Source organism: Cucurbita moschata, unplaced genomic scaffold (assembly GCF_002738365.1).
Source record: "Cucurbita moschata cultivar Rifu unplaced genomic scaffold, Cmos_1.0 Cmo_Scf00053, whole genome shotgun sequence".
Lineage (NCBI taxonomy): Eukaryota > Viridiplantae > Streptophyta > Magnoliopsida > Cucurbitales > Cucurbitaceae > Cucurbita > Cucurbita moschata.
The window spans coordinates 94,870-115,292 of NW_019268569.1; the positions used below are offsets into that span (position 1 = coordinate 94,870).

Sequence of the window (20,423 nt, forward strand, 5' to 3'; positions counted from 1 at the left end):
CCCCCCCCCCCCCTGCCCCTTTTAGCTCAATATTAAGAATGCTGCCCAATAAAATATTCGCCCCAGAGGATCGGATTCTGAATTGTAATTAAACATTAAAAACTTGCATTAAGATAAGAAAAATAGAAGAGATGACTTCATTCCGTCCACAACATCAAAGCTTACCAGCAAAATTCAAATGTACACGGAGGTGTGCAAGTCATGTGCATGCACCCTTGATTTTTCTCAATTGGCCGCTTGCACTTTGGACAAGGCTTGGAATTAGCTAATATCCTGAAATTATAATATAAAAAAAATTAGGTTTCCAAAAAAATAAGCTAATTACTTCTTCAAACCTTTTCCCTTGTTCATGCCTCATTGGAAAATATAAATGAAACTTATGTGCAGACACGCAAACATAGCACGTGACTATCAACTCATTGTTAATCATGTTCAATGTCTTGCACAAGAACAAAAGATGGAACAATGAGAATACAAAAGAAAAAGCACATGAGAAGAAGACTCCAGGAAAGCTAACATTAATTGTAAGGGAAAAAAGGGTCAAACAAATTTTACTTTAAAATCTTCAAAGAGTTTGCAAAAATTAAAGAAGACAATGAATGCCCGAAGAAATACCAATTCATATTTTCCGACTCAGCACTGTTCTTTAAAATCCATTTTTCCACAGTTGCACAATCTACAGGACGGTGAGCTTCTTCTGTGCACTAAAGGTTCAAAAGAAAAGCTAAATACATATATAAAATAATTATAAAAGCTAAAACAATAATTTTAGAAAATATTGGTGATACCAACTTTCCAGCAAAAGCCATATGTGCAGAGGCAAGAAACATCATAATTTCCATTGCCGGCATCAAAGAGAACAGCATGCTCACAACCAGGTGCGGGGCACCATTTAGTCTGGCAGTATAAAGGAAGAATGTGAAAACAAAAACAAGAGAAAGATAGGGAAGTAACAATAAATAATAAAAGAAAATTGCAACTTTTAGCAAAATGAACACAAAGAATAAAAGGAAAAAAAAAAAAAAAAAGAAGCTACTGTTACCCTAACTCATGCCATTACAAAACAAAGCTACCATTTAATATAATTCACGCATGGACTTAAATTTTAGCATGTAAAGGTTACTACACTAATCACGGGTATGGCTGATGGTTCTGCTAACATTTAAAAAACAAGGAAACGCAACTTAAATAATCAAATCGTGTGATTGAAGTGGACTCAGAATAAATGTAAATAATAAGCCAACAAATCAAGTTCTACCTTTTTGTTGTCCTCAACATAAGACCTAAGAAGGTAACGAGCATATTTCTTCCTGTCTTCATCCGAGACCAATGAGTTAATCATGTCTTGATCAACCACAGCACTGCAAGAGGGATCAGGACATCTCAACGCCAGACATCCAGGACCGTCATTAATTGATGTGGTAATGTAGCCTATCAAGAAATCCATGCACGAAACATAAAAATATTACAAGATCAAGATGTGGATATTAAAAAAAAAAACAAAACAAATTGGTCATGTGAACTAAGTGGAGTAGTTCCAATAATAATATAAAAAAACAGTCCAAGAAAAATAATAGCAGACATTTTTGCACATGAATAAATCACAAAAGTAGAGGTTTGTCACCAAAATTAACTAGAAGTGGAAACAGATGTCATGAAAGTGATAAGGTAAATTAACACAAAAACTTACATTACATACATGTTAAGTTGGGTACATTGTGAAATTAATTGAATAGATATCCTCAATTCTATATTTATTATTCAGATTAATGAATAAAATCAGAAAATAATATTAATAATACTCAGAAGCTCAATAATGTATGTGAAAGCTTCTCATATTCTCGAGAGCGAGCAGCAGATAAGCTATCTAATTCATACCAACTCCTGGTTGTTAAGACAGTGAGTAGTTAATGATTGGGAAGGCTATACGGATTGTAGAATTGGATTTCCTTGACAAGCATCTGGCCAAAGCCAAGCATGCAAAAGAGTAGATTTTGTGTATATAGATTATGCCTAAAAGTCAGTATTCCAGCAAATATATGTACTCAGCAGCCTTAATAAAGAATATAATAAACTATAATTAATGTCCAGAACATGAAGAACTTAAATAACTTGAACATAATTCGCGTTATAGATCCTTGCAAAGAATAGAAGCAGATATTGATACTTCATTAGAAATTTATGACACTGTAAAAAAGAATTATGGCAAACCTTCCCAGCAGTTGGCACAGAAAGGATGACCACAGGCGGCTGACTTGATCCTACTATTTGGATAGGACTCGAAACAGATTCCACAGGTTCGCTGCCAGAAAAGGCAACCGTCAAGATATTTTCGAAGTGTTATGCAATCAAAATACACCCAAACAACTTTCATAAGAAACCAAGACAAGGATGTGGATTCAAATATCATCATTTCTTACTTCTCTAGCATTTAGGACATGTACAACAGGTGCTTCCAATAAGCCAACTTGCTTCCTTACTCTAGTTTCATCGGCAAACCATTCATCATGGACTTTAGTAACACTCCTGCGTGGCAAATTGATAACATATATATAAAAACATGCATGATTACAGAAACCTACAATGTACATTCCAAAAAACGGGGAAATGTTTTTTACCACAAAATGTTTGCTTGCTATAGAAAACCAAGACAATCACAAAGAGAAAACAGAGAAGAAATGCCTAGACCAGATGGACAAAAATTCAACAATTAAAGACCATACCAATTGAAGTGGCGGAGTAACACAATTGATGCTACACGTGATATAGAAAGTACAGAAGAAATTCTTGTAATGTCATCCTCTTGGCGTTGTCTTATATCTGACTCATTTAGTATGGTATAATTTTGCTGCACAAGGACACAAGTTAAAATCAGTAAGAATAAAAAGCAAAAAATACAAAGACAATCACAAGATTTAAAACAAACTTTGCCTATAATTAATAGTAAAACGTCAGATTTTCATGGGATGGGATGGCTAGCATGGATCGAAGAGATGGAAAGAAACATGTTGTAATCGAAAAATGGAACCAAATAATCAATACTTAGTACAAGCTTATCCACATCCCTGATATAGAGGCTTATTTTCACACTTAACCACGTTCAAACCATAAAAACCGATACAAGTAGTAAAGAAAGGTTATGCCACAGTTTTATTATTGATAGAGATGTTCATTTAACCCGTGAAGCTGGGGCTTAGGGGTGGATAATCTTCGGATAAACGAGAGATGGAGGAAGGAGCAGAGAGAAATTTCTCCCCGTTAACTAAACAGGGTGAGAGATGGGAAATGCCCCGGCCCTGCCCTAATCCCTCCCTCACAAACTTAGCTATATACATACACACACACACACACACACACATATATATATGTATACACACATATATATATATGTATACACACATATATATTGGAGTAACACCGATCTATTCCGCATTCTAACACACCTACACAAGATGATGCCCTAACTTAGTCTAATGTGTATCCAAATAAGAAAACTATCCAATTATCATTTGTACCCTAAAAACCGAAGTGAAAATAGAACTTATGGAGTGGTAATGAAGTTAACTTCTCCATCTCTGGCTGTCAGGATACAACTTCACATGAAAAATCCAAAAGTGAAAGATACCACCCAAAGAAAGGGACATACTGAACTCCTTTTTCTTTCAAGTTTAAACAGAGTAAGCTATTCGCTATTTGTACACAAGTTACCGTCAGTACTCCAGTGCGAGTTTCGTTACAAAACCATACAAACAAGATATCCAACTTTTCTCCCCGCCCAAACAACTGCATAAAGCCAATAATTGTTCTTAGCAGTCCTCAATTTGGAACCAGATATAAACCCCACTCAGCCACTCGACAAAAGAAAACCATATCACTTCAAATCAACTTCAAGAGCAGCAAGGAGCACAACCTCGAAAACTAAGATTACCAAAAGATCAAATAGAATGATTAAAACCCATTCTTATCTCAAAGATCACTGCCTAGCCGCCAAAAGATATCAAAATTTCCCGTCAATTTACCTACTTTTGAGAAACAACAAATAAAAAAAGAAGCAAGGCAGAAAGAATTCGAAAACCAACCTCGCGTCGACGTGAGTCGAAGTAATCATCGGTTTCATCGTCCACGAAATCTTCAGCGTCAGGATCGTCGTCATCGCTGTAATACCCCATACCCATGTCCATTTCACCGCTGTAGAAATCGCAATCATCATCGACGGATTCAACGTCGGTGGAGTAATGAAGATCGTCCTCAGAATCCATGGCGGAAGGAGGAAAATCGTCAAAATTGGGATGTGGGAGAAGCGATTTAGGGAATGGGAATTCAAGGGGGTTCGGTAAAGGAGAGAGAGAAAGGGGGGAAATGAGGATGAGAGAGAGAATCAGAGTGGGGTTTTGGTTTTGGTTTTGGTTGTGGTTTTGGTTTTGGTTTTCTGAGAGAGAGAGAAGAAATAAGAACGAACTGAAAGGGATTTGTGTACGCAAACTCAAGGGGTGATTTTGCAAATATGGCTCTTTTAAAGGGCCTCTCATGCAATTATTTCAAACTTCTTTTTTTTCTATTTATTTATTAAATGCAATTTATGCACATTTCAAGCTCACATATTTAATGCATTTATTTTCCTTATCAAATCAATAATTATCCATTTACTTGATTCCAAATTTTTTACTTTCCTATTAGAATTTGTTTCAATATTAAAATATATATATATAACCTCGAGCTCTTATGCCAATTGTAACGACTCTATTTTCCTACTGAAAGAGATCCGCTACCACATGTATGACATGATCTTTTTATGCCGAAACATTCATTTAAAATAATTCATAAAACTATATCGTGGACTTAAACGTTCACATTAAAAGCCTTAAAACAAAACAACGAAAGATCATTAATGTGACATACGAATAAATCAAAGAAAAAATTAAACTAACTAACTAACTAACTAAAAGGCAGTTATACTTACCTTAAACGTTTCCAAAGAGTTGAAAATAGTAGGAAATGGTTTAAGTGTATCAGAGTCAAGCCAGATTAGCCAAAATGTTGGCCTCAAGCTGTCAGAAAATGTATTCTCTGACCCGCTTCGAATGGCTCGTGGGATGAAATGAAGCAATTGTTGTAATTTAGAAAATCAAGCGACGTGGGACAACTTTTATTTTATTTTCTTTTTTAATTTTAATTTTGAGTTCTTATAGCGTGCACGTATGCCATGTTATGGAACCATGTTGTGATATCGATCTTGTACATTGCATGAACCTCCATATGTCATGCCACGTAAACTATGTTAATATGTTTACTCTATGCCTATGAGACATCAGTAAGTCATAAATGTTAATCATAAAAAATATGATGAGTACTATGCATGTATGTCTTATAGGGACACTACGACATGAAAAGAACAATGGTATATGTCGCATCATAAGTATTTTCCATGATTAAAGTTACGAGGACCTCACGCATTTTATATGTTACATGCATCGGGATACTTTTCCGTTATGATTAGAACAGACACGAATACTATGATATATGGTATGCTCATTTCCCTTCGTAGTTTCTGGCAATGTGAGTGTACGCTAGCTTGACAAGCAAGCCCAAGAGGTATGTTACAAGTCCGCCTAGTGGATCCAAGTGTGTGATTGGGCTTATTAGATGATCTTTGGGCCCAAAAACATTTGAATTTGGGCCGACATATATCATTTAATGGACCACTTATTTGAACTTGAATCCGACCAAGCTAAATTTACTCGATCATATAGTCACATGAAACACGTGACATTATTTGACTTTTCAATTTTTTAAAAGGTTGTTTGGTTCCAGATTTTGTTTGAGAATAGAATGTCTGTGTTTAATTTTAGATAATGTAAAATAATTTTAACTAATTTAATTTTAATTTAATTTTGTACCTTAAATTCTAAGTTTTTAAATTTAGTTGGTAATAAATCTTAATAATTATCCTAAATAAATGATTTTTAATAAAATTGTATAAACTTTTAATTATAAATACACCATACTTATAAATCTTATACTATTATAATAATTTATTAATAAAACAATAACCCACCTTAAATTTTAATTCATTAATAAATACATTTATTTAGTTATCAATATTAATAATTATTCTCAAATAAATGATTTTAATAAAATTATAAAAAACAATTAATTATAAATAATTAGTACGTCGTCAAATTAAATAATTAATCATAAATATTTTATAGCTAAGGAATCAAATAATAATAATAATAATAAATTGTATAATGATAGAGTAAATTATATTAAATAAGATATATTTATAAATTTTATATCATTATAATAATACATTAATTATACATTCATATGCCTTCAATTTTAATTTAATTATCCTATGAATTAAAATTAAGATCTTTTAATTTGTTAGTCATGATATTAATAATTATTTTGAAATAAATGATTTTAATAAAATTATATCAAAATTTAATTGTAAATAATTAAATTAGTATAGTCATCGAATTAAATAATTAATTATAAATGTTATTGTTAAAAAATCAAATTGAATTGAACTTTAAAACCAGGTTCACGCTAGTACTAAGAATAATTAGTAACTTTGGCCTAGGTCGTAAATTGGTTGGATGAATTGAATGAAGTATGAATGACACGTACGACCCCTGCACGTGACATATTTTATGAATGTATGACATGTATTATGTTACGCTATGTTATGATATGTTTATGTTACGGATCTTGTTGTGACTTTCATGTCACATGATGCATAAGACTTCTAAATGATGTGTCATGTATACTATGTTAGCATGATTACTTCACGAGTATTGTTATGCTACGTATGCATTCATACGACTTGCATCATGCGTTTACGCACGATTTTAAACTATAATGATCTCATGCATCTAGTATGTTCACGTGCATCGAGATACTTCTACGTTATAATGAATACAGACACATACATTACCATATCTATGAATGTCATGATATTATATGGGCTCGTTATGTGCCACGTCATTTCCACATAATATTTGTACGAATCTTCTTTTGGTCACAACTTCCTCTTGTGATGTTAGATTTGAACGATTGAAAATGCATTTGAATCGTGTTTACGAGCTTTACATCATAGATATTTTAAAACACTAAAATTATCAACAAATTAAAGACGTGTTATCGTGGATAAGAACCCAAATTTTATTATGATTTTGAAACATTATTTTCCTTTTATGTTTTTAAGTCAAAGTTGTATTTATTAACGTTTTTAACCACAAAACCTTTAATAATGACATGTCTCGATAGCTGTCAACCCAACTCTCACTTACATAGTTAATTAAGATATTAATTTTGTATCCAAAATTTCAACCCATTAAATGATTAAATTAATAATTTAGACTTATCGTTGTGAGTTAAATTTTAATGATTAAATCGTTTGATTTGGTCAAATCTCACACGTTATTTATATATTGGTACAGACTATCATTAGACTGAGTTAAAAATGTGACACATTTTTTTCATTAATAAATTAAAAAATGTCAATTTATTATATGAGCTAGTAAAAAAAAAAAGAATTAAACTATTTAATAATAATAATAATCAAATAAATAAATAAAATCAACGCGTAATTACTTAGAATTCTTCCAAATTTTATATATAAAAAAAGATTAAACAAATTTGATGATTAAGTAAACTTTGTCAATGCCTTAGTCAACTTGAATTACATTTATCTTTTTTAATAAAATTCGGTAAGGATTTTTATTCCAACTTTACCCTTGGTTAAATTCGAATATGCCAATACAGCCGCCCTAATACGTGTCCAACACGGTTAATTGTCCAGGCTAACGTGGCGTGCTCCAATTGGTGATATTATAGTCAAACTAGTGGACCCCACATACGTGGCGTAAAATGATTAGTGGTGATAGAAATAATATCCTGACTCGGTGTTTGATTGCTTGTTGTTCATTTATTTTTTCTTTTGGAATTATTGTCTGTGTGACAGACAAGCCACGTGGGAAATAATTGTCGTTATCTGTTTAGGCCTCTAGGGGGACTGAGACTAAATTATTTGACACGTGTCTTATTACATGTCATGTATGCTATGTGGACATGCACATGCACATGGATACATGAAAGAAGGGATGAATGACACTCCTTAGATTACACTTTTAGTATTTAAATTTTATTTTTCTTTTGTAAAAAAAAATAATAATAATAATAATTAAATTTTTAATTTTTAATTTTTAATTTTAAAAATATCTCATAAATCTTTAAATTTTTAATTTTATTATTGGTCGGGAATTGAATTAAAGCAAGGAATTTGAGAATATACAATAATTTGCAAATTATTGTAAAAGTGCCCAAATTTGGGGGAAGTGTGCAAAATAGGTTTGGCATTTACTGTGTTAAAGAAATTATAACCTATTTTGAACCAAAAATAATCGAATACAACAACCAAACTTCCTTATTTAAATACTGAAACGCCCCAATTATAGGATATAATGAATAGTGTGATGTTTCACAATTTTAAGCCGAGTTGATATGAACTAAGAGACATTAATCATACGATATGAACCAAGAGTAAAAATGATTAAGTTTCTTTGTAATTATATGTAGTTTAGGTTACATGTAGAATCAATCAAGCTCGACATGATCGATTTTGTTTGTGGAGTAATTTGAATCTCAAACAAGTGTTCTTGCCTTGAGATATTTGATTAACGAAAATCATTCAAACCAGACATGATCGATCTTACTTGTGGAGTCATTCGAATCTCAAACAAGTGTTCCTGCTTTGAGATATTCGATCAACACAGTAATCTGAATTTCACTCCTCTTGGTTTGATTCCATATCACAAACTTTCAGTTTAATTTAAACCATACTAATTTGTAGTATAGAGTCTTTGTTTTTTACCTATTTCTCATTCAGTCTTCTAACTCAAATCATCTTACACTGTTTCTTGTCACTTGCAGTTCTTCATTTATCGTGGCAACACAACCATCTCGTTGATTGTTCATCAAGGTTGAATAACAATCTTTCTCTGTCCATCATTCGTCACACCAACACAACTATTCGATCCAAAAATCTAGTTCGATCTCAATTTCATGAATCCAATTTGATCCAAAATAGTAATAAAAGGAGAGGGAGCTGAATCGAGTTGAATTGCGATATCTGAACAAGGTTGATCAAGTGGAAGAACCAACAAATCGAAAAATTTAAATTGGTCCAAACAATACTTCTGACTCAATCAAATCGAGCTCATACATAAATTACGAGCAAAGGAAGCTATCGTGATATATATAAAATAAAATAAAATTTTCATTAACAATATTATCTCATAAGATTACGATACAAAACTAATATTTTATTTTAAAATTATGATCCAAATAAAATTTGTGAGATTAAAGAATTATATAAAACTTTAAAAATTTTAAGCAAAAAAAAAAAAAAAGGAAATGAAAAGAAATTAAGTTGTAATTAAAGCGGAAACACGTGTAACACACCTGCAATCTTTTTTGATATCCTCACATATCACTGTTCAGAATCCAAAATGACAGCCACAAATTTCTCGGCTCGTGGCTGTCATTCATCACCAACCTGCCATTCTAGCTGTCCATGTCATCATGGTCACGCCATTTCATGATCCATGCATCCATCATCAAAATCACATGCATCCCATACTGACCCCACTTAAGTTAAAAATGGAAAATAATAATAATAATAATAATTAATCAAATCATTTTCGAGTAAATTCTAATAATATTATTAAAAATTTAATAATATTTTTTTAAACCAATAAAAATGATATTTTTTAGATTTATTTTTAAAGTAAGAATATTACTAAATTTTTTAAAAGTTTAGGTATTTTTATTAATTTAAATATATGTATATATATATAATATTTATTAAAATAATATTTCTAATGTGAATAATGTTTAAGCTCTTTATTAATTTAAATATTTTTATATTATATGATATAGAAAAATTATATAATTCTTATTTCATGAATTTTCGAAGATATTTTGAATGACAAATTTTATAAAAATAAGAAAATCTAATGTTTATTAAAAAAATAATTATGTTTATTATTAAATTATATAATATGAATTTGTTTTTATCTGTTGGTTTAAGGGGTGGGCTCAGCTTTATAATGCATCATCCCCCACGCGTTTACCCAAACAACCAAAATTCAAAGAAAAGAAAGAATGAGTCCGTTTTCATCTCAATTCGAATCTCAGATTTCTCCTGAATACGCCATTGGAGGGGACCGAGAAGCTCAAATCCTCCATTTCCAATCCGAGTTCAACTCCGCTGACGATCGTGAGGAGTCGGTTTCTCCGACAGACTGGAACAACACGAAAATGAAGAAGAAGACGAAGAAGAAGAACCAGATCTTGCTCGAGGGCTTTGTTGAGGATTCGGATGAGGAGAACTTGACGAGGACGAAGAGCTTGACGGACGAAGATCTCGAGGAGCTTAAAGGATGTGTGGATCTAGGGTTTGCGTTTTGTTATGATGAAATTCCTGAGCTCTGTAATACCTTGCCGGCGCTCGAGCTCTGTTATTCGATGAGCCAGAAGTTTCTGGATGAGCACCAGAAGGTTCCGGAACATTCTCTGCCCGATTTGGCGGATTCTGTTTCCAGTCCGATTCCTAATTGGAAGATCTCTAGTCCTGGTGAGCCATTCGATTCGATTCTTAATCTCGGTATCGATTGAAAATGAGGAGTGTTTTTTAACTGTTTGTTTAGGTTGAATATGATTAAGATTGTTAACCTTTGATTTTGAAATCGTTAACATTTGATTTTGAAACTGTTAACATTTGATTTTGAAATTGTTAACATTTGATTTTGAAATTGTTAAACATTTGATTAAGATTGTTAACATTTGATTCGATTCAGGTGATCATCCAGAAGACGTTAAGGCGAGGCTCAAATTTTGGGCGCAAGCGGTGGCTTGTACTGTTAGATTATGCAACTGAATAGAGATTTTTCAAGATTTTTAAAGAAGATGAACTGGTTCTTCTTCTTGAGCTCGTGTCTAAGTTTGGTCCGATTTTGATGATGAAGGAAGAAAGAAGAAGAAGAAGAAGAAGAAGATTGTGAAGAAGAATGTCTCAGGTTTGAGATGAGGCAATGATTGAATGAATGAATGAACTTATGAGTCTGATTCAATTCTTTGTAGGTTAAGAAATTAATAAATTGTTCGAAGTAGAAGAACATTAAGGAAGTGTTCTTTCTCTCAAGATTTGGTTGCCCGTCGCTGATTATGTTTGCTGCTTTGTTAATTTGGCGACCTTCCAATTCCAATCTTAGTTAGTTTAGTGGGTTTTATGCAGTGGTGAGAGCCCCATCAGAGCTTCACCAACACCCTTTTGCTTCACACCTCTGCATATGCTCTGAGGTAACTATAACCTAACTCACAAGAATAGCTTTGTTTTCATATTATCGTGACTTGTGAGTGCTAACAAATGCCAGATTGGGCTAACTATTTCTGTTCAGTCCACGAATGTGCTAACTATCACTTGGGAGCTGTGGGGGAGAGCTGCCTACTTCGTCTGGGTTTATGATTGTTTTACGCCGTGATGAGAGCTCCATCAGAGCTTCACTGCTACATATATGACATGTTTCTAATATGGGGTGAAAAGTCTTAGTACAAATATTTCATAGCCATGGACTTAAATGTTCATGATAAATTCATCAAAACAATATTGTTATAACATAGAGAAAAATAGATAAAACGAACTAAAAAAAAAAAAGAAGTGAGGACTAGATGTAACCTAAGAGCTACTAAAACAAAATGAATGCAACTAACATATGTAATCTAACCTAAGAGTTATTAAAATTGAATGCAACTACTATAGGTTCTCAGGCCCATGACTTTCACGCGATGGCATCATCTGTATAGTGGTACCTTTATCTTTATCTAACATGAGACGACTGGAGTAATTTAAGAAATACTCAGTAAGTAAGACAACGTTTGGAAAATGCAATCACATATAATATGGTGGGACATATTCTTTCATAAAACATCATGACATGGTCTTGGGCTGTGGTTTTCTGTTCAAGTAGGGTTTGATGTATATTTCTTCCCTACGTATGGCTTAAATATACGCATATAGACCCACCAGGCAGGCTCGTATGCATACACCTGGGTCTGACTTGTCGGGCTAGTGCACTCTCACGCTGTCGTACACTATGGAGGGAAAATATCAACATAATATCATGACGAATAAAATGTTGTTATGCACGCATCATTGCTAACATAATGAGAAAGTATCTCGATGCACGTGTCATGCAAATGCATGAGGTCCCATAACATTAAAGCATGATATATAATCATGACACGAATCATACTTTCATACTCTCTTGAGAATGACATTGCTATGAGACATACATATTTGGTACTTGCCATATTGACCATGATTGACTTACAGGTATTATAATGTCTCGACCATGATTAACTTATAGGATATTATAATGTCTCATAGGCAAAAAGTGTACGTATTAACATAGTTTACATGACGTGATATATGAAGGTACATGTATCAAATAACAGTGATAGCATTCCATAGTTGACATAGCATAGTACACGTTGTACAAACATAAAATACGACATGAACAGTACACGTTGTACAAACATAAAATACGACATGAACAGGGGCCACATGGCACATGTCGTCCATATAACAAACAAGTCATCCATCCAAGCCAAGTTCTTCTTCTCCATCTCTTTTTCTTTCTTTTTTCTTCTTTTTATTCTCCAAATTGGCTTTGACTAGAGATAAAGAATGAATGATCGAGATCCTTTTCTGATATCCGTTCCCTTCATTTGGTTGGTTGTTTACTTTTGTGTCAAAATGGTTGAATTTTTAAAGCATAGGGACTAAAAATGATCCCGAATGCATGAACCAAATTGAATCAAAGCTAAAAGAATAGTGACTAAGATAGTGTATAAACTTTAATTCATTTATAAACATACTTCATGTTAAAAAAAATTGTGTAATTGTTATTTTACAATGTCGTAGTTTATAATATAGATTAAATTATATAAACTATCTTTAACCTTAGTAATTTCTTAAAAAATGTAAACATACTTTATGAGCCAATATGCGTTTGACACGAGTGTTCGTTCAACGTGTTCGACCCAACTCGACTCTAATTCGTGCGCACTCCTACCTCATAATCAACCTACAAACCAACTTGATTGCGATTCTACCCCGCGTGCCCATTGTCTTCGGGTCGACTCAGTGTGCTCTGACAACTCTAATTTGGTTTATTTGGAGCTACAAGACTCATTCCTTGTTTGGACAACTCTAGAGTTGTTTTTTACCTTTTCAGTAACAAATAAGGTCACGGTGACCTCTATTTGGTCCATTTAAGTTACTTTTGGGCTAAAAGTTGCATTAGTTGACATAATTGGATGAGTTGAAAGGTATATCATGTCCTAACTCGATGACATGGGTCTACATGGATTGAATTGGACTTCAAGTAGCATATTTGTAATGCCCAAGCTAAATAGGTACGGATATTCCGATGCTTCCCTCCTTCAATTCAAGAAAATAAATTATAAGATTTTATTGTAGGTTGAGAAGAACGAAACTCAAGTCACATGCTCGGGATAGCTGTGGAAAAAATGGTCAAAGTTAACTTAGGGGCAAAATGGTCATTTTGCCCATACTCCTACTCGAGTGGTCTGAAGATGACTAGACAGAAGGAGGCTAGGGTTTCGGAAGGGAGAAGAAGGAGAAAGCCAAGAATCTTGGTTTACCGTCGATAATGCTCAAAATTGAGGACTCTATTAGCTTTAGGGGACTAAATTGAGTATAATTGAAGTAGCAGTTGAGGATTAATTCTCTCGGAATCGATAATGCTCAAAGTTGTTTTTCTTTAAAATTGTTTTCAACGTATTTTCTCGCTCACGTTTTCTAAAATATTTCTCTTAAACGTGATCTGAGGCTTGAGCATACGCCTACATTGTACGCGAAGTTTGAATTTCTCACGACTATCTTGTTTGCTGGGTTAGAACAATTGTCGTACCATCATTGTCCAGCTGCCACAAGAGTAAGATTGTGACAAGTGTTATCAAAGCCAAGTTGGATCCTAGAATCGTAGTATACAAACATGCTGCAAAATAACAGGGACAGTCTCAAGCTGACCGATTGGTAGAGATCAAATACCATTTACTTTGCATGAGTGAAGTTCCTGATGAAATGAGGCTTGTGGAGTTGTGCATGAATGGGATTGCCACTAAAGCCAACATAATCAATGAGATGGCAGGTTGCCTTGAGGCAATGCTTGTCCGTGAATTAATGATTAGGGTCGCGGCCCTAGAAGACAAGGCCACAATTGCTGGTGGATTCGAGTGTGGGGATAACTCGATGTGCTTTGTTGCTTGAATGGACATCAAAGGCTTAAAATATGCCCAATAAGCGATCATTCAGATGGTCTCAGAAATGTCTGAGGATTTGAGAGCAACCCTTGGAGTGGTTAGAGATAATGCGACGGATCTGAGCGCAAGATTAAACCTCACCATGAGAGTGGTCGAGAAGCAAACACCAGCTAGGGGTGTCTCCAATTCAACAAGATAAAGGTCCCAAAAGCCAAGCTCTTTTGTGGAGTTCGAGATGCCAAGACTCTAAAGAACTTTATCTTTAACCTCGAAAAGTACTTTCGAGCCACAAACGTCGTGATAGAAGAAACGAAGGTCACATTAACAACAATGCATCTAGCGGACAATGCAATATTGTAATGGAGATCCAAGTACATGGACATTTAATGGTCGATGTACGGTGGACACTTGGAAGAGCTTAAAACAAGAATTTCAAGCTTTAAACAAGAATTCAGCTCGGACGTTATTTCTTTCCTTGGAGTGGAGCTTGTGGTGTATTGGTTGGCAAAATAGTGGGTTGCAATCTAGAGAAAGTAGGGACATTGCCCGTTTTGGAGGTAAACTCCACTTTTTGTCCATGTGAATATTAGGTTATGTCCTAAAATTCTAGTTCGCCGGCAATCATAAGGCCTTGGTCTCACTTTTCAGTTCGGGCCGATTGGGTGTGCAATACTTCTCAATACGCGGTCTACGTACGCACACACGGACCCTAGGGCTTGTATATGTACCCCTTGGACCTCATCTTCGACTAATGTACACTCACATTGTTGGAAATGAGCGCGCATAATATCATGATGTATATAATATTCTAGTATGCACGTCTATACTCATCATAATGGAGAGAAGTATTGACACACAATGCATGAGGTCCCCGTAGCTGTACTCATCATAATGGAGAAGTATTATGATGCACATGACACACAATGCATGAGGTCCCCATAGCTTTAAATTATGGCTCTTTCATTAACATAACTTTCATCATAATAGAGAAGTATTCTGATGCACATACACACAATGACTCTTTCATTAAAATATAATATATCATACGTTCATAATCATGTTAGGAATCACGGCTCTCCACAATGGTATGATATTATCCACAATGGAAACACATTGAAGAGACCTAAAAGTCAACCTCAGCCTACAACACAGAGTTGTAACGAGTCGGTTGACAGAGACGTCAACCAATTGAGTGGGGAAGGATGTCACTGTTGGATGATGGAAGTCCCACATCGACTAATTTAGGGTGTGATCATGGGTTTATAAGTGAGGAATACTAACTCCATTGGAGTGAGGCCTTTTGGGGAAGCCCAAAGCAAAGCCATGAGAGCTTATACTCAAAGTGGACAATATCATACCATTGTGAAGAGTCGTGTTCGTCTAACAGTCACGATCATGTTTGTCCAAAGCATGTTGCTTATGGCCGCATGATAGATGTCCTAGTCTTGCTTGTTTGGGACGGTTGACAGGGACGTCAACCAATTGAGTGGGGGAAGATGTCACAGTCATGCATGTCCAAGGCGTGTTGTCAATGGCCGCATGACAAATGTCCGGGTCTTTGTTGGGTTTTATGTCCTAAAAGTCATAGCTTGTAAACAAAAACATATTCTATTTTCAATAAAGTTATTATTGATGTTTATTCAGTAAAAGTAAAAGTAAAAGTTGTTATTGAATAAAGTGAATTTTACGATTATTAATTTAAATCCAATAAACTAAGAACACCATAACTATAGTATAATTATTTGAACTATATGTAGAGACATAAGAGCGTTTCAAGTTCAAGTATATAGTCAAAATGATCTATAGTACAGAGATAAAGCTGAAATGATCTATAGTACAGAGATAAAGCTGAGTACCTTATCCTAGGGACACTATGGATGCGGCCCACTTTTGTATATGATATAAACAATGTGATCACTAAATTGTACATGCGGAGACATGTGAGTGGAGAAGTCCTATGCAATGAGTATTGTATAAGATCGGACGATGAAGAAAATCACTCTCACTTTATAATGTCGTTTACTGTTGAGACTGATTTTTTTCATTCGATGACCTAGGTAACTCGATCTTAATCTTGAGCTAACCATGAACTCATGTTTATTTAGAATTATCCTTAGATTTGCATGGGTGAGAGTGGCTCGAGTTCGCCGACTCATTTTAGGGGTAAGACTGGGTGAATAGCTGGGGACATAGAGTGCAAGATGGAATTCACTCCTACCCACTTTTAGGGATAGTAGAGAGGTTGTTCCCTAAGTATGGACTCCAGGTCTTGAACAAGGGGCCCCACCCTCTCATTGGTTTGAGAGGGATTTGGTTTACTGGTTGGACCACAAACCAATTGTTCATTAGAAGATCAGTGGAACCCAAAGAACCAGAAGTAACTTCAGGGGTAAAAGGGTAAATTTACCAAGCTCTAGTTATGAACAACATGTGAAGGATCGACTCACTAATCATGATTATATCAAATGGATAGAAATATATCTATCGTGAGGAGAGTGCAACTACTAGGCTATAATGGAGTGTCCTAGTAGTTAACGAATGTTGGTTAAAAGGTTAATGAGTTTAGCCGGTTAATCTCGGATCATTAGAGTCCATGATCTATAGGTTAGGTCCCCCTACTAGCTCATATCAGACTAAACCATAGAACAGTGTGACGAGTGAGTTCGAAGTGTTCGAATTCAAATTAGGGAATATGCGCTAAATATATACTATATATTTAACTGTATTTTTGTTTTATTTACGAATTAAACAAAGAAAGAGAATTAGAGATATTTAGATAAGATTTAAATATTTTAATGAAATTGATTGGGATGGACATTTGAATTAATGTTAAATATTAATTAAATTGTTTAATTAATCATTTAATATTACTATAATTTAAAATTAATTATTTAAATTAATTGTTGAATTAAAATGGAGAAAGTCAAACGGTTGACTTCACTTCATGGAAAAATCCATGTTTCAGTCGGTGGAATTTTGAGTGTCAAAATTTGGTAATCTCACATATGACTCTATAAATAGAGTGATCAATGTACACGTAACTCCTTATTGGAAAAACCTGGAAAAAACCCTCACAAACTCTCTCTTCATATATACTAAATTCCTTACAAGTTTAGTCACTCATCGGATTCCACGATCCCGTTCTAAAGCCGAAGAATAATAGAGAATACACTAGTGGTGGTTCGAAACCGGTTCATGAGAAAAAAGGAATTTAAACTACAAAAGGTTAGTACTTAAAGTTTTAATGCTTATAAACATGCTAGTTAATTTACTATAATTGATGTACTTAGAGTGCCTAACATTCAAATTGCTTCTGCATGTGTTATAACAACACCATCAGTCTTGCATGTCCTAGACGTGTTGTCCATAGTTGCATGCCTATTCCAAACCCCTTTTACATGCTTTCATCTTAGATATGACCGTTCACCAAAATCATGTCTACCCCTGCAAGAGCTAAAATGCCCCAAAATGTACTATAGGGGAATATGATTAGTTGTTAGCTTCTCCCTACCCGATAGTTATATGTAGTAAGCCGCCACCGTTGTTTTCTTTTGCTTACATTCCCATATAACATCAATTTCAATTTCTCAAATCTTGCTTTCAAAACTCTACTTTTTAAAACTTTCTTCTTGAACCGAGGCCTTTGGGCTTCCCCAAAAGACCTCGTACCAATGAAAATGTATTTCTTATGTATGAACCCATGACCATTGCTAACGTGGACTCCCTCCCAACAATCCTCAACAAACATAACATAACATAACACACGTGAATCAGTCACAAAATAAATTATGCCACAAACATTGTTTAAATATTTTTTGAATATTAATATTTATTTATTTTAATATATTTAGAAAATAATAAATAGAAATAGAAAAAGAATACGGCGTCGGTTTGCCGAATCTTTCCCATTACCTTATCTTCTCCAACTCATATTTACCCAATCATTGTCTCTTTATTAAAAGGCAAACCACGCTTTCCACCTTTTCAATAATTAAAAAAAAAAAAAACTTATTTTTAATGACCGGATCATAATTAATTCACTTTCAACGCTCCACAATTTTTCGACATTAATATTCCTTATTTCGAGAAAGTTCGTTATTCCACTCCCACATTTATTAAAAAAAAAAAAACGTTCGAGACTAATCCACAATATTCTTTTATTTTACATATTTCGAGTCATATATATCATATTTGACCCTTTATTACGGTTAAATATCTTGCATGATTGAAGATATTTAGCCTCCCATTCCATTACGGTTTAATATAGGTAACATATTTGATTATTTAAATGATTATAAATATAGAATTTTTTTTCTGTAAAATAGTTTTAGTAAATATTCTCGTAAGAATTATACATCAATTTACGTATTTACGTAATTACAAGACAGTAAATATTTGATTATTTAAAAAAGAGTATTTAATTTTTAGGATAAAGTTTTGTTTTATGAGTGTGGAGTGGAGTGATATTTGGATAGGTTCATTTGAAAAGTAGAGGAATTCTAAATCATCATCATCATCTCTTCTCCCACACAAAACAAATAAATTCATCCTCATCTCATTAAATAATACATATTAATTAATTAATTAATTAACGTGGTTAACACATTAATTATCATTATTGAATTAATTAAAAAAATTAAGATACGTTAATATTAGATGGAAACCAAAATATTCTTAAACTTTTAATAATATTGCAAAAAATACCGTTTAAAAAGTTTTATTAATGCTTTTCAAATTTTTAAAAAGTTCGTTGCAATATAATCCAACCAAACCTCACCATATCTCTAGAGTACATAGTACACATCCAAGTTACCTGTTAGGATAGTGTACGAGAAAAATAGACTATTACGATAGATCTTGTCATTGCTTTCGCATGTTCTTTCATTTAACCCCAATAGTGGGGTCGGTTAGTTATTGAGTATTTCTTTAAATAAGGCATGTGCTATTTCTATTTTAGGTTAAGGAAAGACATTCTTGTACGACTAACGATGACATTGCAACTCGAGACCATGACACATGCATAGAGTAGTCGTATTTATTTTCTTAGACTTAGGCTAGAATATGATGTTTTTGATTTAAACGTCTACTTATTTTATTTAGTCGGTGTTTTCAAAACACGTAAGTCCATGATTGTGTTTTAAAATGAATGTGACATTTTATTAAAGTTTAAATGAAGTATTTCCAGATTCAATGCACATGATACGTATACAATAGTGACTCGTTGACGTGAAAATCTTTAATTAAGGAAAAATAAATATTTTTTAATAAATATTCTCAACCTCTTTTATAAAATTTTCTTTCCTTCCAAACCTCTATTTTTTGGTTGTCATATTATATTATATTATATCTTCTTTCCTTTCATTACTCATAAATAAATAAATAATAAAATAATACTTTCCATATTTATTTTCTGATTTCGAAATTTATACCCCTTCTCTCTCTATTTCCTTCTAATATTTCTCAAATAAATATTTAAATTCTTAACTAAATTCTCAAAAATAAAAATTAAAAATCAATTTATTTTTAAATTTTAATGACTTAGGGTCTTAAAAACATTGATAAAAAAAAATAGAAAAATAAAAAGAAATTTATTAATTTTTAAATGGTAAAATTTATTATATTTTAGTTTCTAAATTCCATTTTCTGTCATAGGAATTGGGTTTTATTTAAAGAAATTAATTAATTTTGAAATTTCGTTTTAGGAATTGGGATATGTTGATGAGCGTGATGATTTTTCGTAATCGGTTTCTAAAATTATTCAGAAACGAGTTTCTAAGTATTATTAATAATTTGGATAAGGAAATCGAGAGAGAGGATATAGCCGAAGAAAGAATATAAAGAAACAATTGTATTTAGGAATTTGACTTCGGGATTGGAACGATTTACAGGAATTTGGTTATGCAACTCGATGATGTTCTTCAGGACGAAGAACAATTCGTCAAATCGCAACTTTGTTTTCTTCTCACATCTCCAACACTCTCACTAAATCTTTATGTCCATTCAGGTAAAGTGCTGTTTGAAGATCTTAGAACTGTTTTTTCGCTTTTTTTTTTTTTTTTGTTTTTTTTTTC

General features: G+C 33.3%; 3 protein-coding genes and 1 long non-coding RNA gene across 9 annotated transcripts in view; 3 read left to right on the forward strand and 1 right to left on the reverse strand.

Annotated features, from left to right (window-relative positions):
• Positions 1-4,423, reverse strand: part of LOC111436343 (probable E3 ubiquitin-protein ligase ARI8) — a 7,869-nt gene extending 3,446 nt beyond the window's left edge. Inside the window, exons 1-8 of the mRNA XM_023074094.1 lie at positions 4,080-4,423; positions 2,724-2,848; positions 2,421-2,526; positions 2,212-2,302; positions 1,259-1,431; positions 793-897; positions 616-704; positions 166-273 (exon numbers count right to left, since the gene is read on the reverse strand). Coding sequence (XP_022929862.1) covers positions 166-273; positions 616-704; positions 793-897; positions 1,259-1,431; positions 2,212-2,302; positions 2,421-2,526; positions 2,724-2,848; positions 4,080-4,259 — 977 coding nt within the window. The 5' untranslated portion in view covers positions 4,260-4,423. The remainder of the gene's footprint in view (positions 1-165; positions 274-615; positions 705-792; positions 898-1,258; positions 1,432-2,211; positions 2,303-2,420; positions 2,527-2,723; positions 2,849-4,079) is intronic.
• A 5,703-nt stretch (positions 4,424-10,126) lies between these two features.
• Positions 10,127-11,682, forward strand: LOC111436373. 6 transcript variants are annotated; one of them, XR_002709230.1, is made up of 4 exons: positions 10,127-10,639; positions 10,863-11,081; positions 11,300-11,364; positions 11,439-11,682. XR_002709230.1 is itself a non-coding variant. In XM_023074152.1 (2 exons), the coding sequence occupies exons 1-2, from the start codon at positions 10,168-10,170 to the stop codon at positions 10,940-10,942; spliced, it is 552 nt and encodes a 183-aa protein (XP_022929920.1). In that variant the 5' UTR covers positions 10,127-10,167; the 3' UTR covers positions 10,943-11,666. The 6 variants fall into 6 exon arrangements, 1 of the variants encoding a protein (XP_022929920.1); XR_002709229.1 differs by having other exon boundaries at positions 11,463-11,682; XR_002709228.1 differs by having other exon boundaries at positions 10,863-11,364; positions 11,439-11,680.
• Positions 11,683-20,007: 8,325 nt separating this feature from the next.
• The window catches only part of LOC111436331, a 13,747-nt gene continuing 13,331 nt past the window's right edge, over positions 20,008-20,423 (forward strand). The window contains exon 1 of the long non-coding RNA XR_002709214.1: positions 20,008-20,128. This is a non-coding gene — a long non-coding RNA (uncharacterized LOC111436331). The remainder of the gene's footprint in view (positions 20,129-20,423) is intronic.
• LOC111436328 (probable protein phosphatase 2C 33) overlaps positions 20,147-20,423 on the forward strand; it is a 5,461-nt gene continuing 5,184 nt past the window's right edge. Inside the window, exon 1 of the mRNA XM_023074075.1 lies at positions 20,147-20,356. The gene's annotated coding sequence lies outside the window, so the exon portion shown is untranslated. The remainder of the gene's footprint in view (positions 20,357-20,423) is intronic.

Coding starts and splice junctions, on each gene's coding strand:
- LOC111436373 (XM_023074152.1), top strand. CDS start 10,168: ATGAGTCCGTTTTCATCTCAATTCGAATCTCAGATTTCTCCTGAATAC. Junction 10,640..10,862: donor TTGGAAGATCTCTAGTCCTG/GTGAGCCATTCG, acceptor GATTCGATTCAG/GTGATCATCCAGAAGACGTT.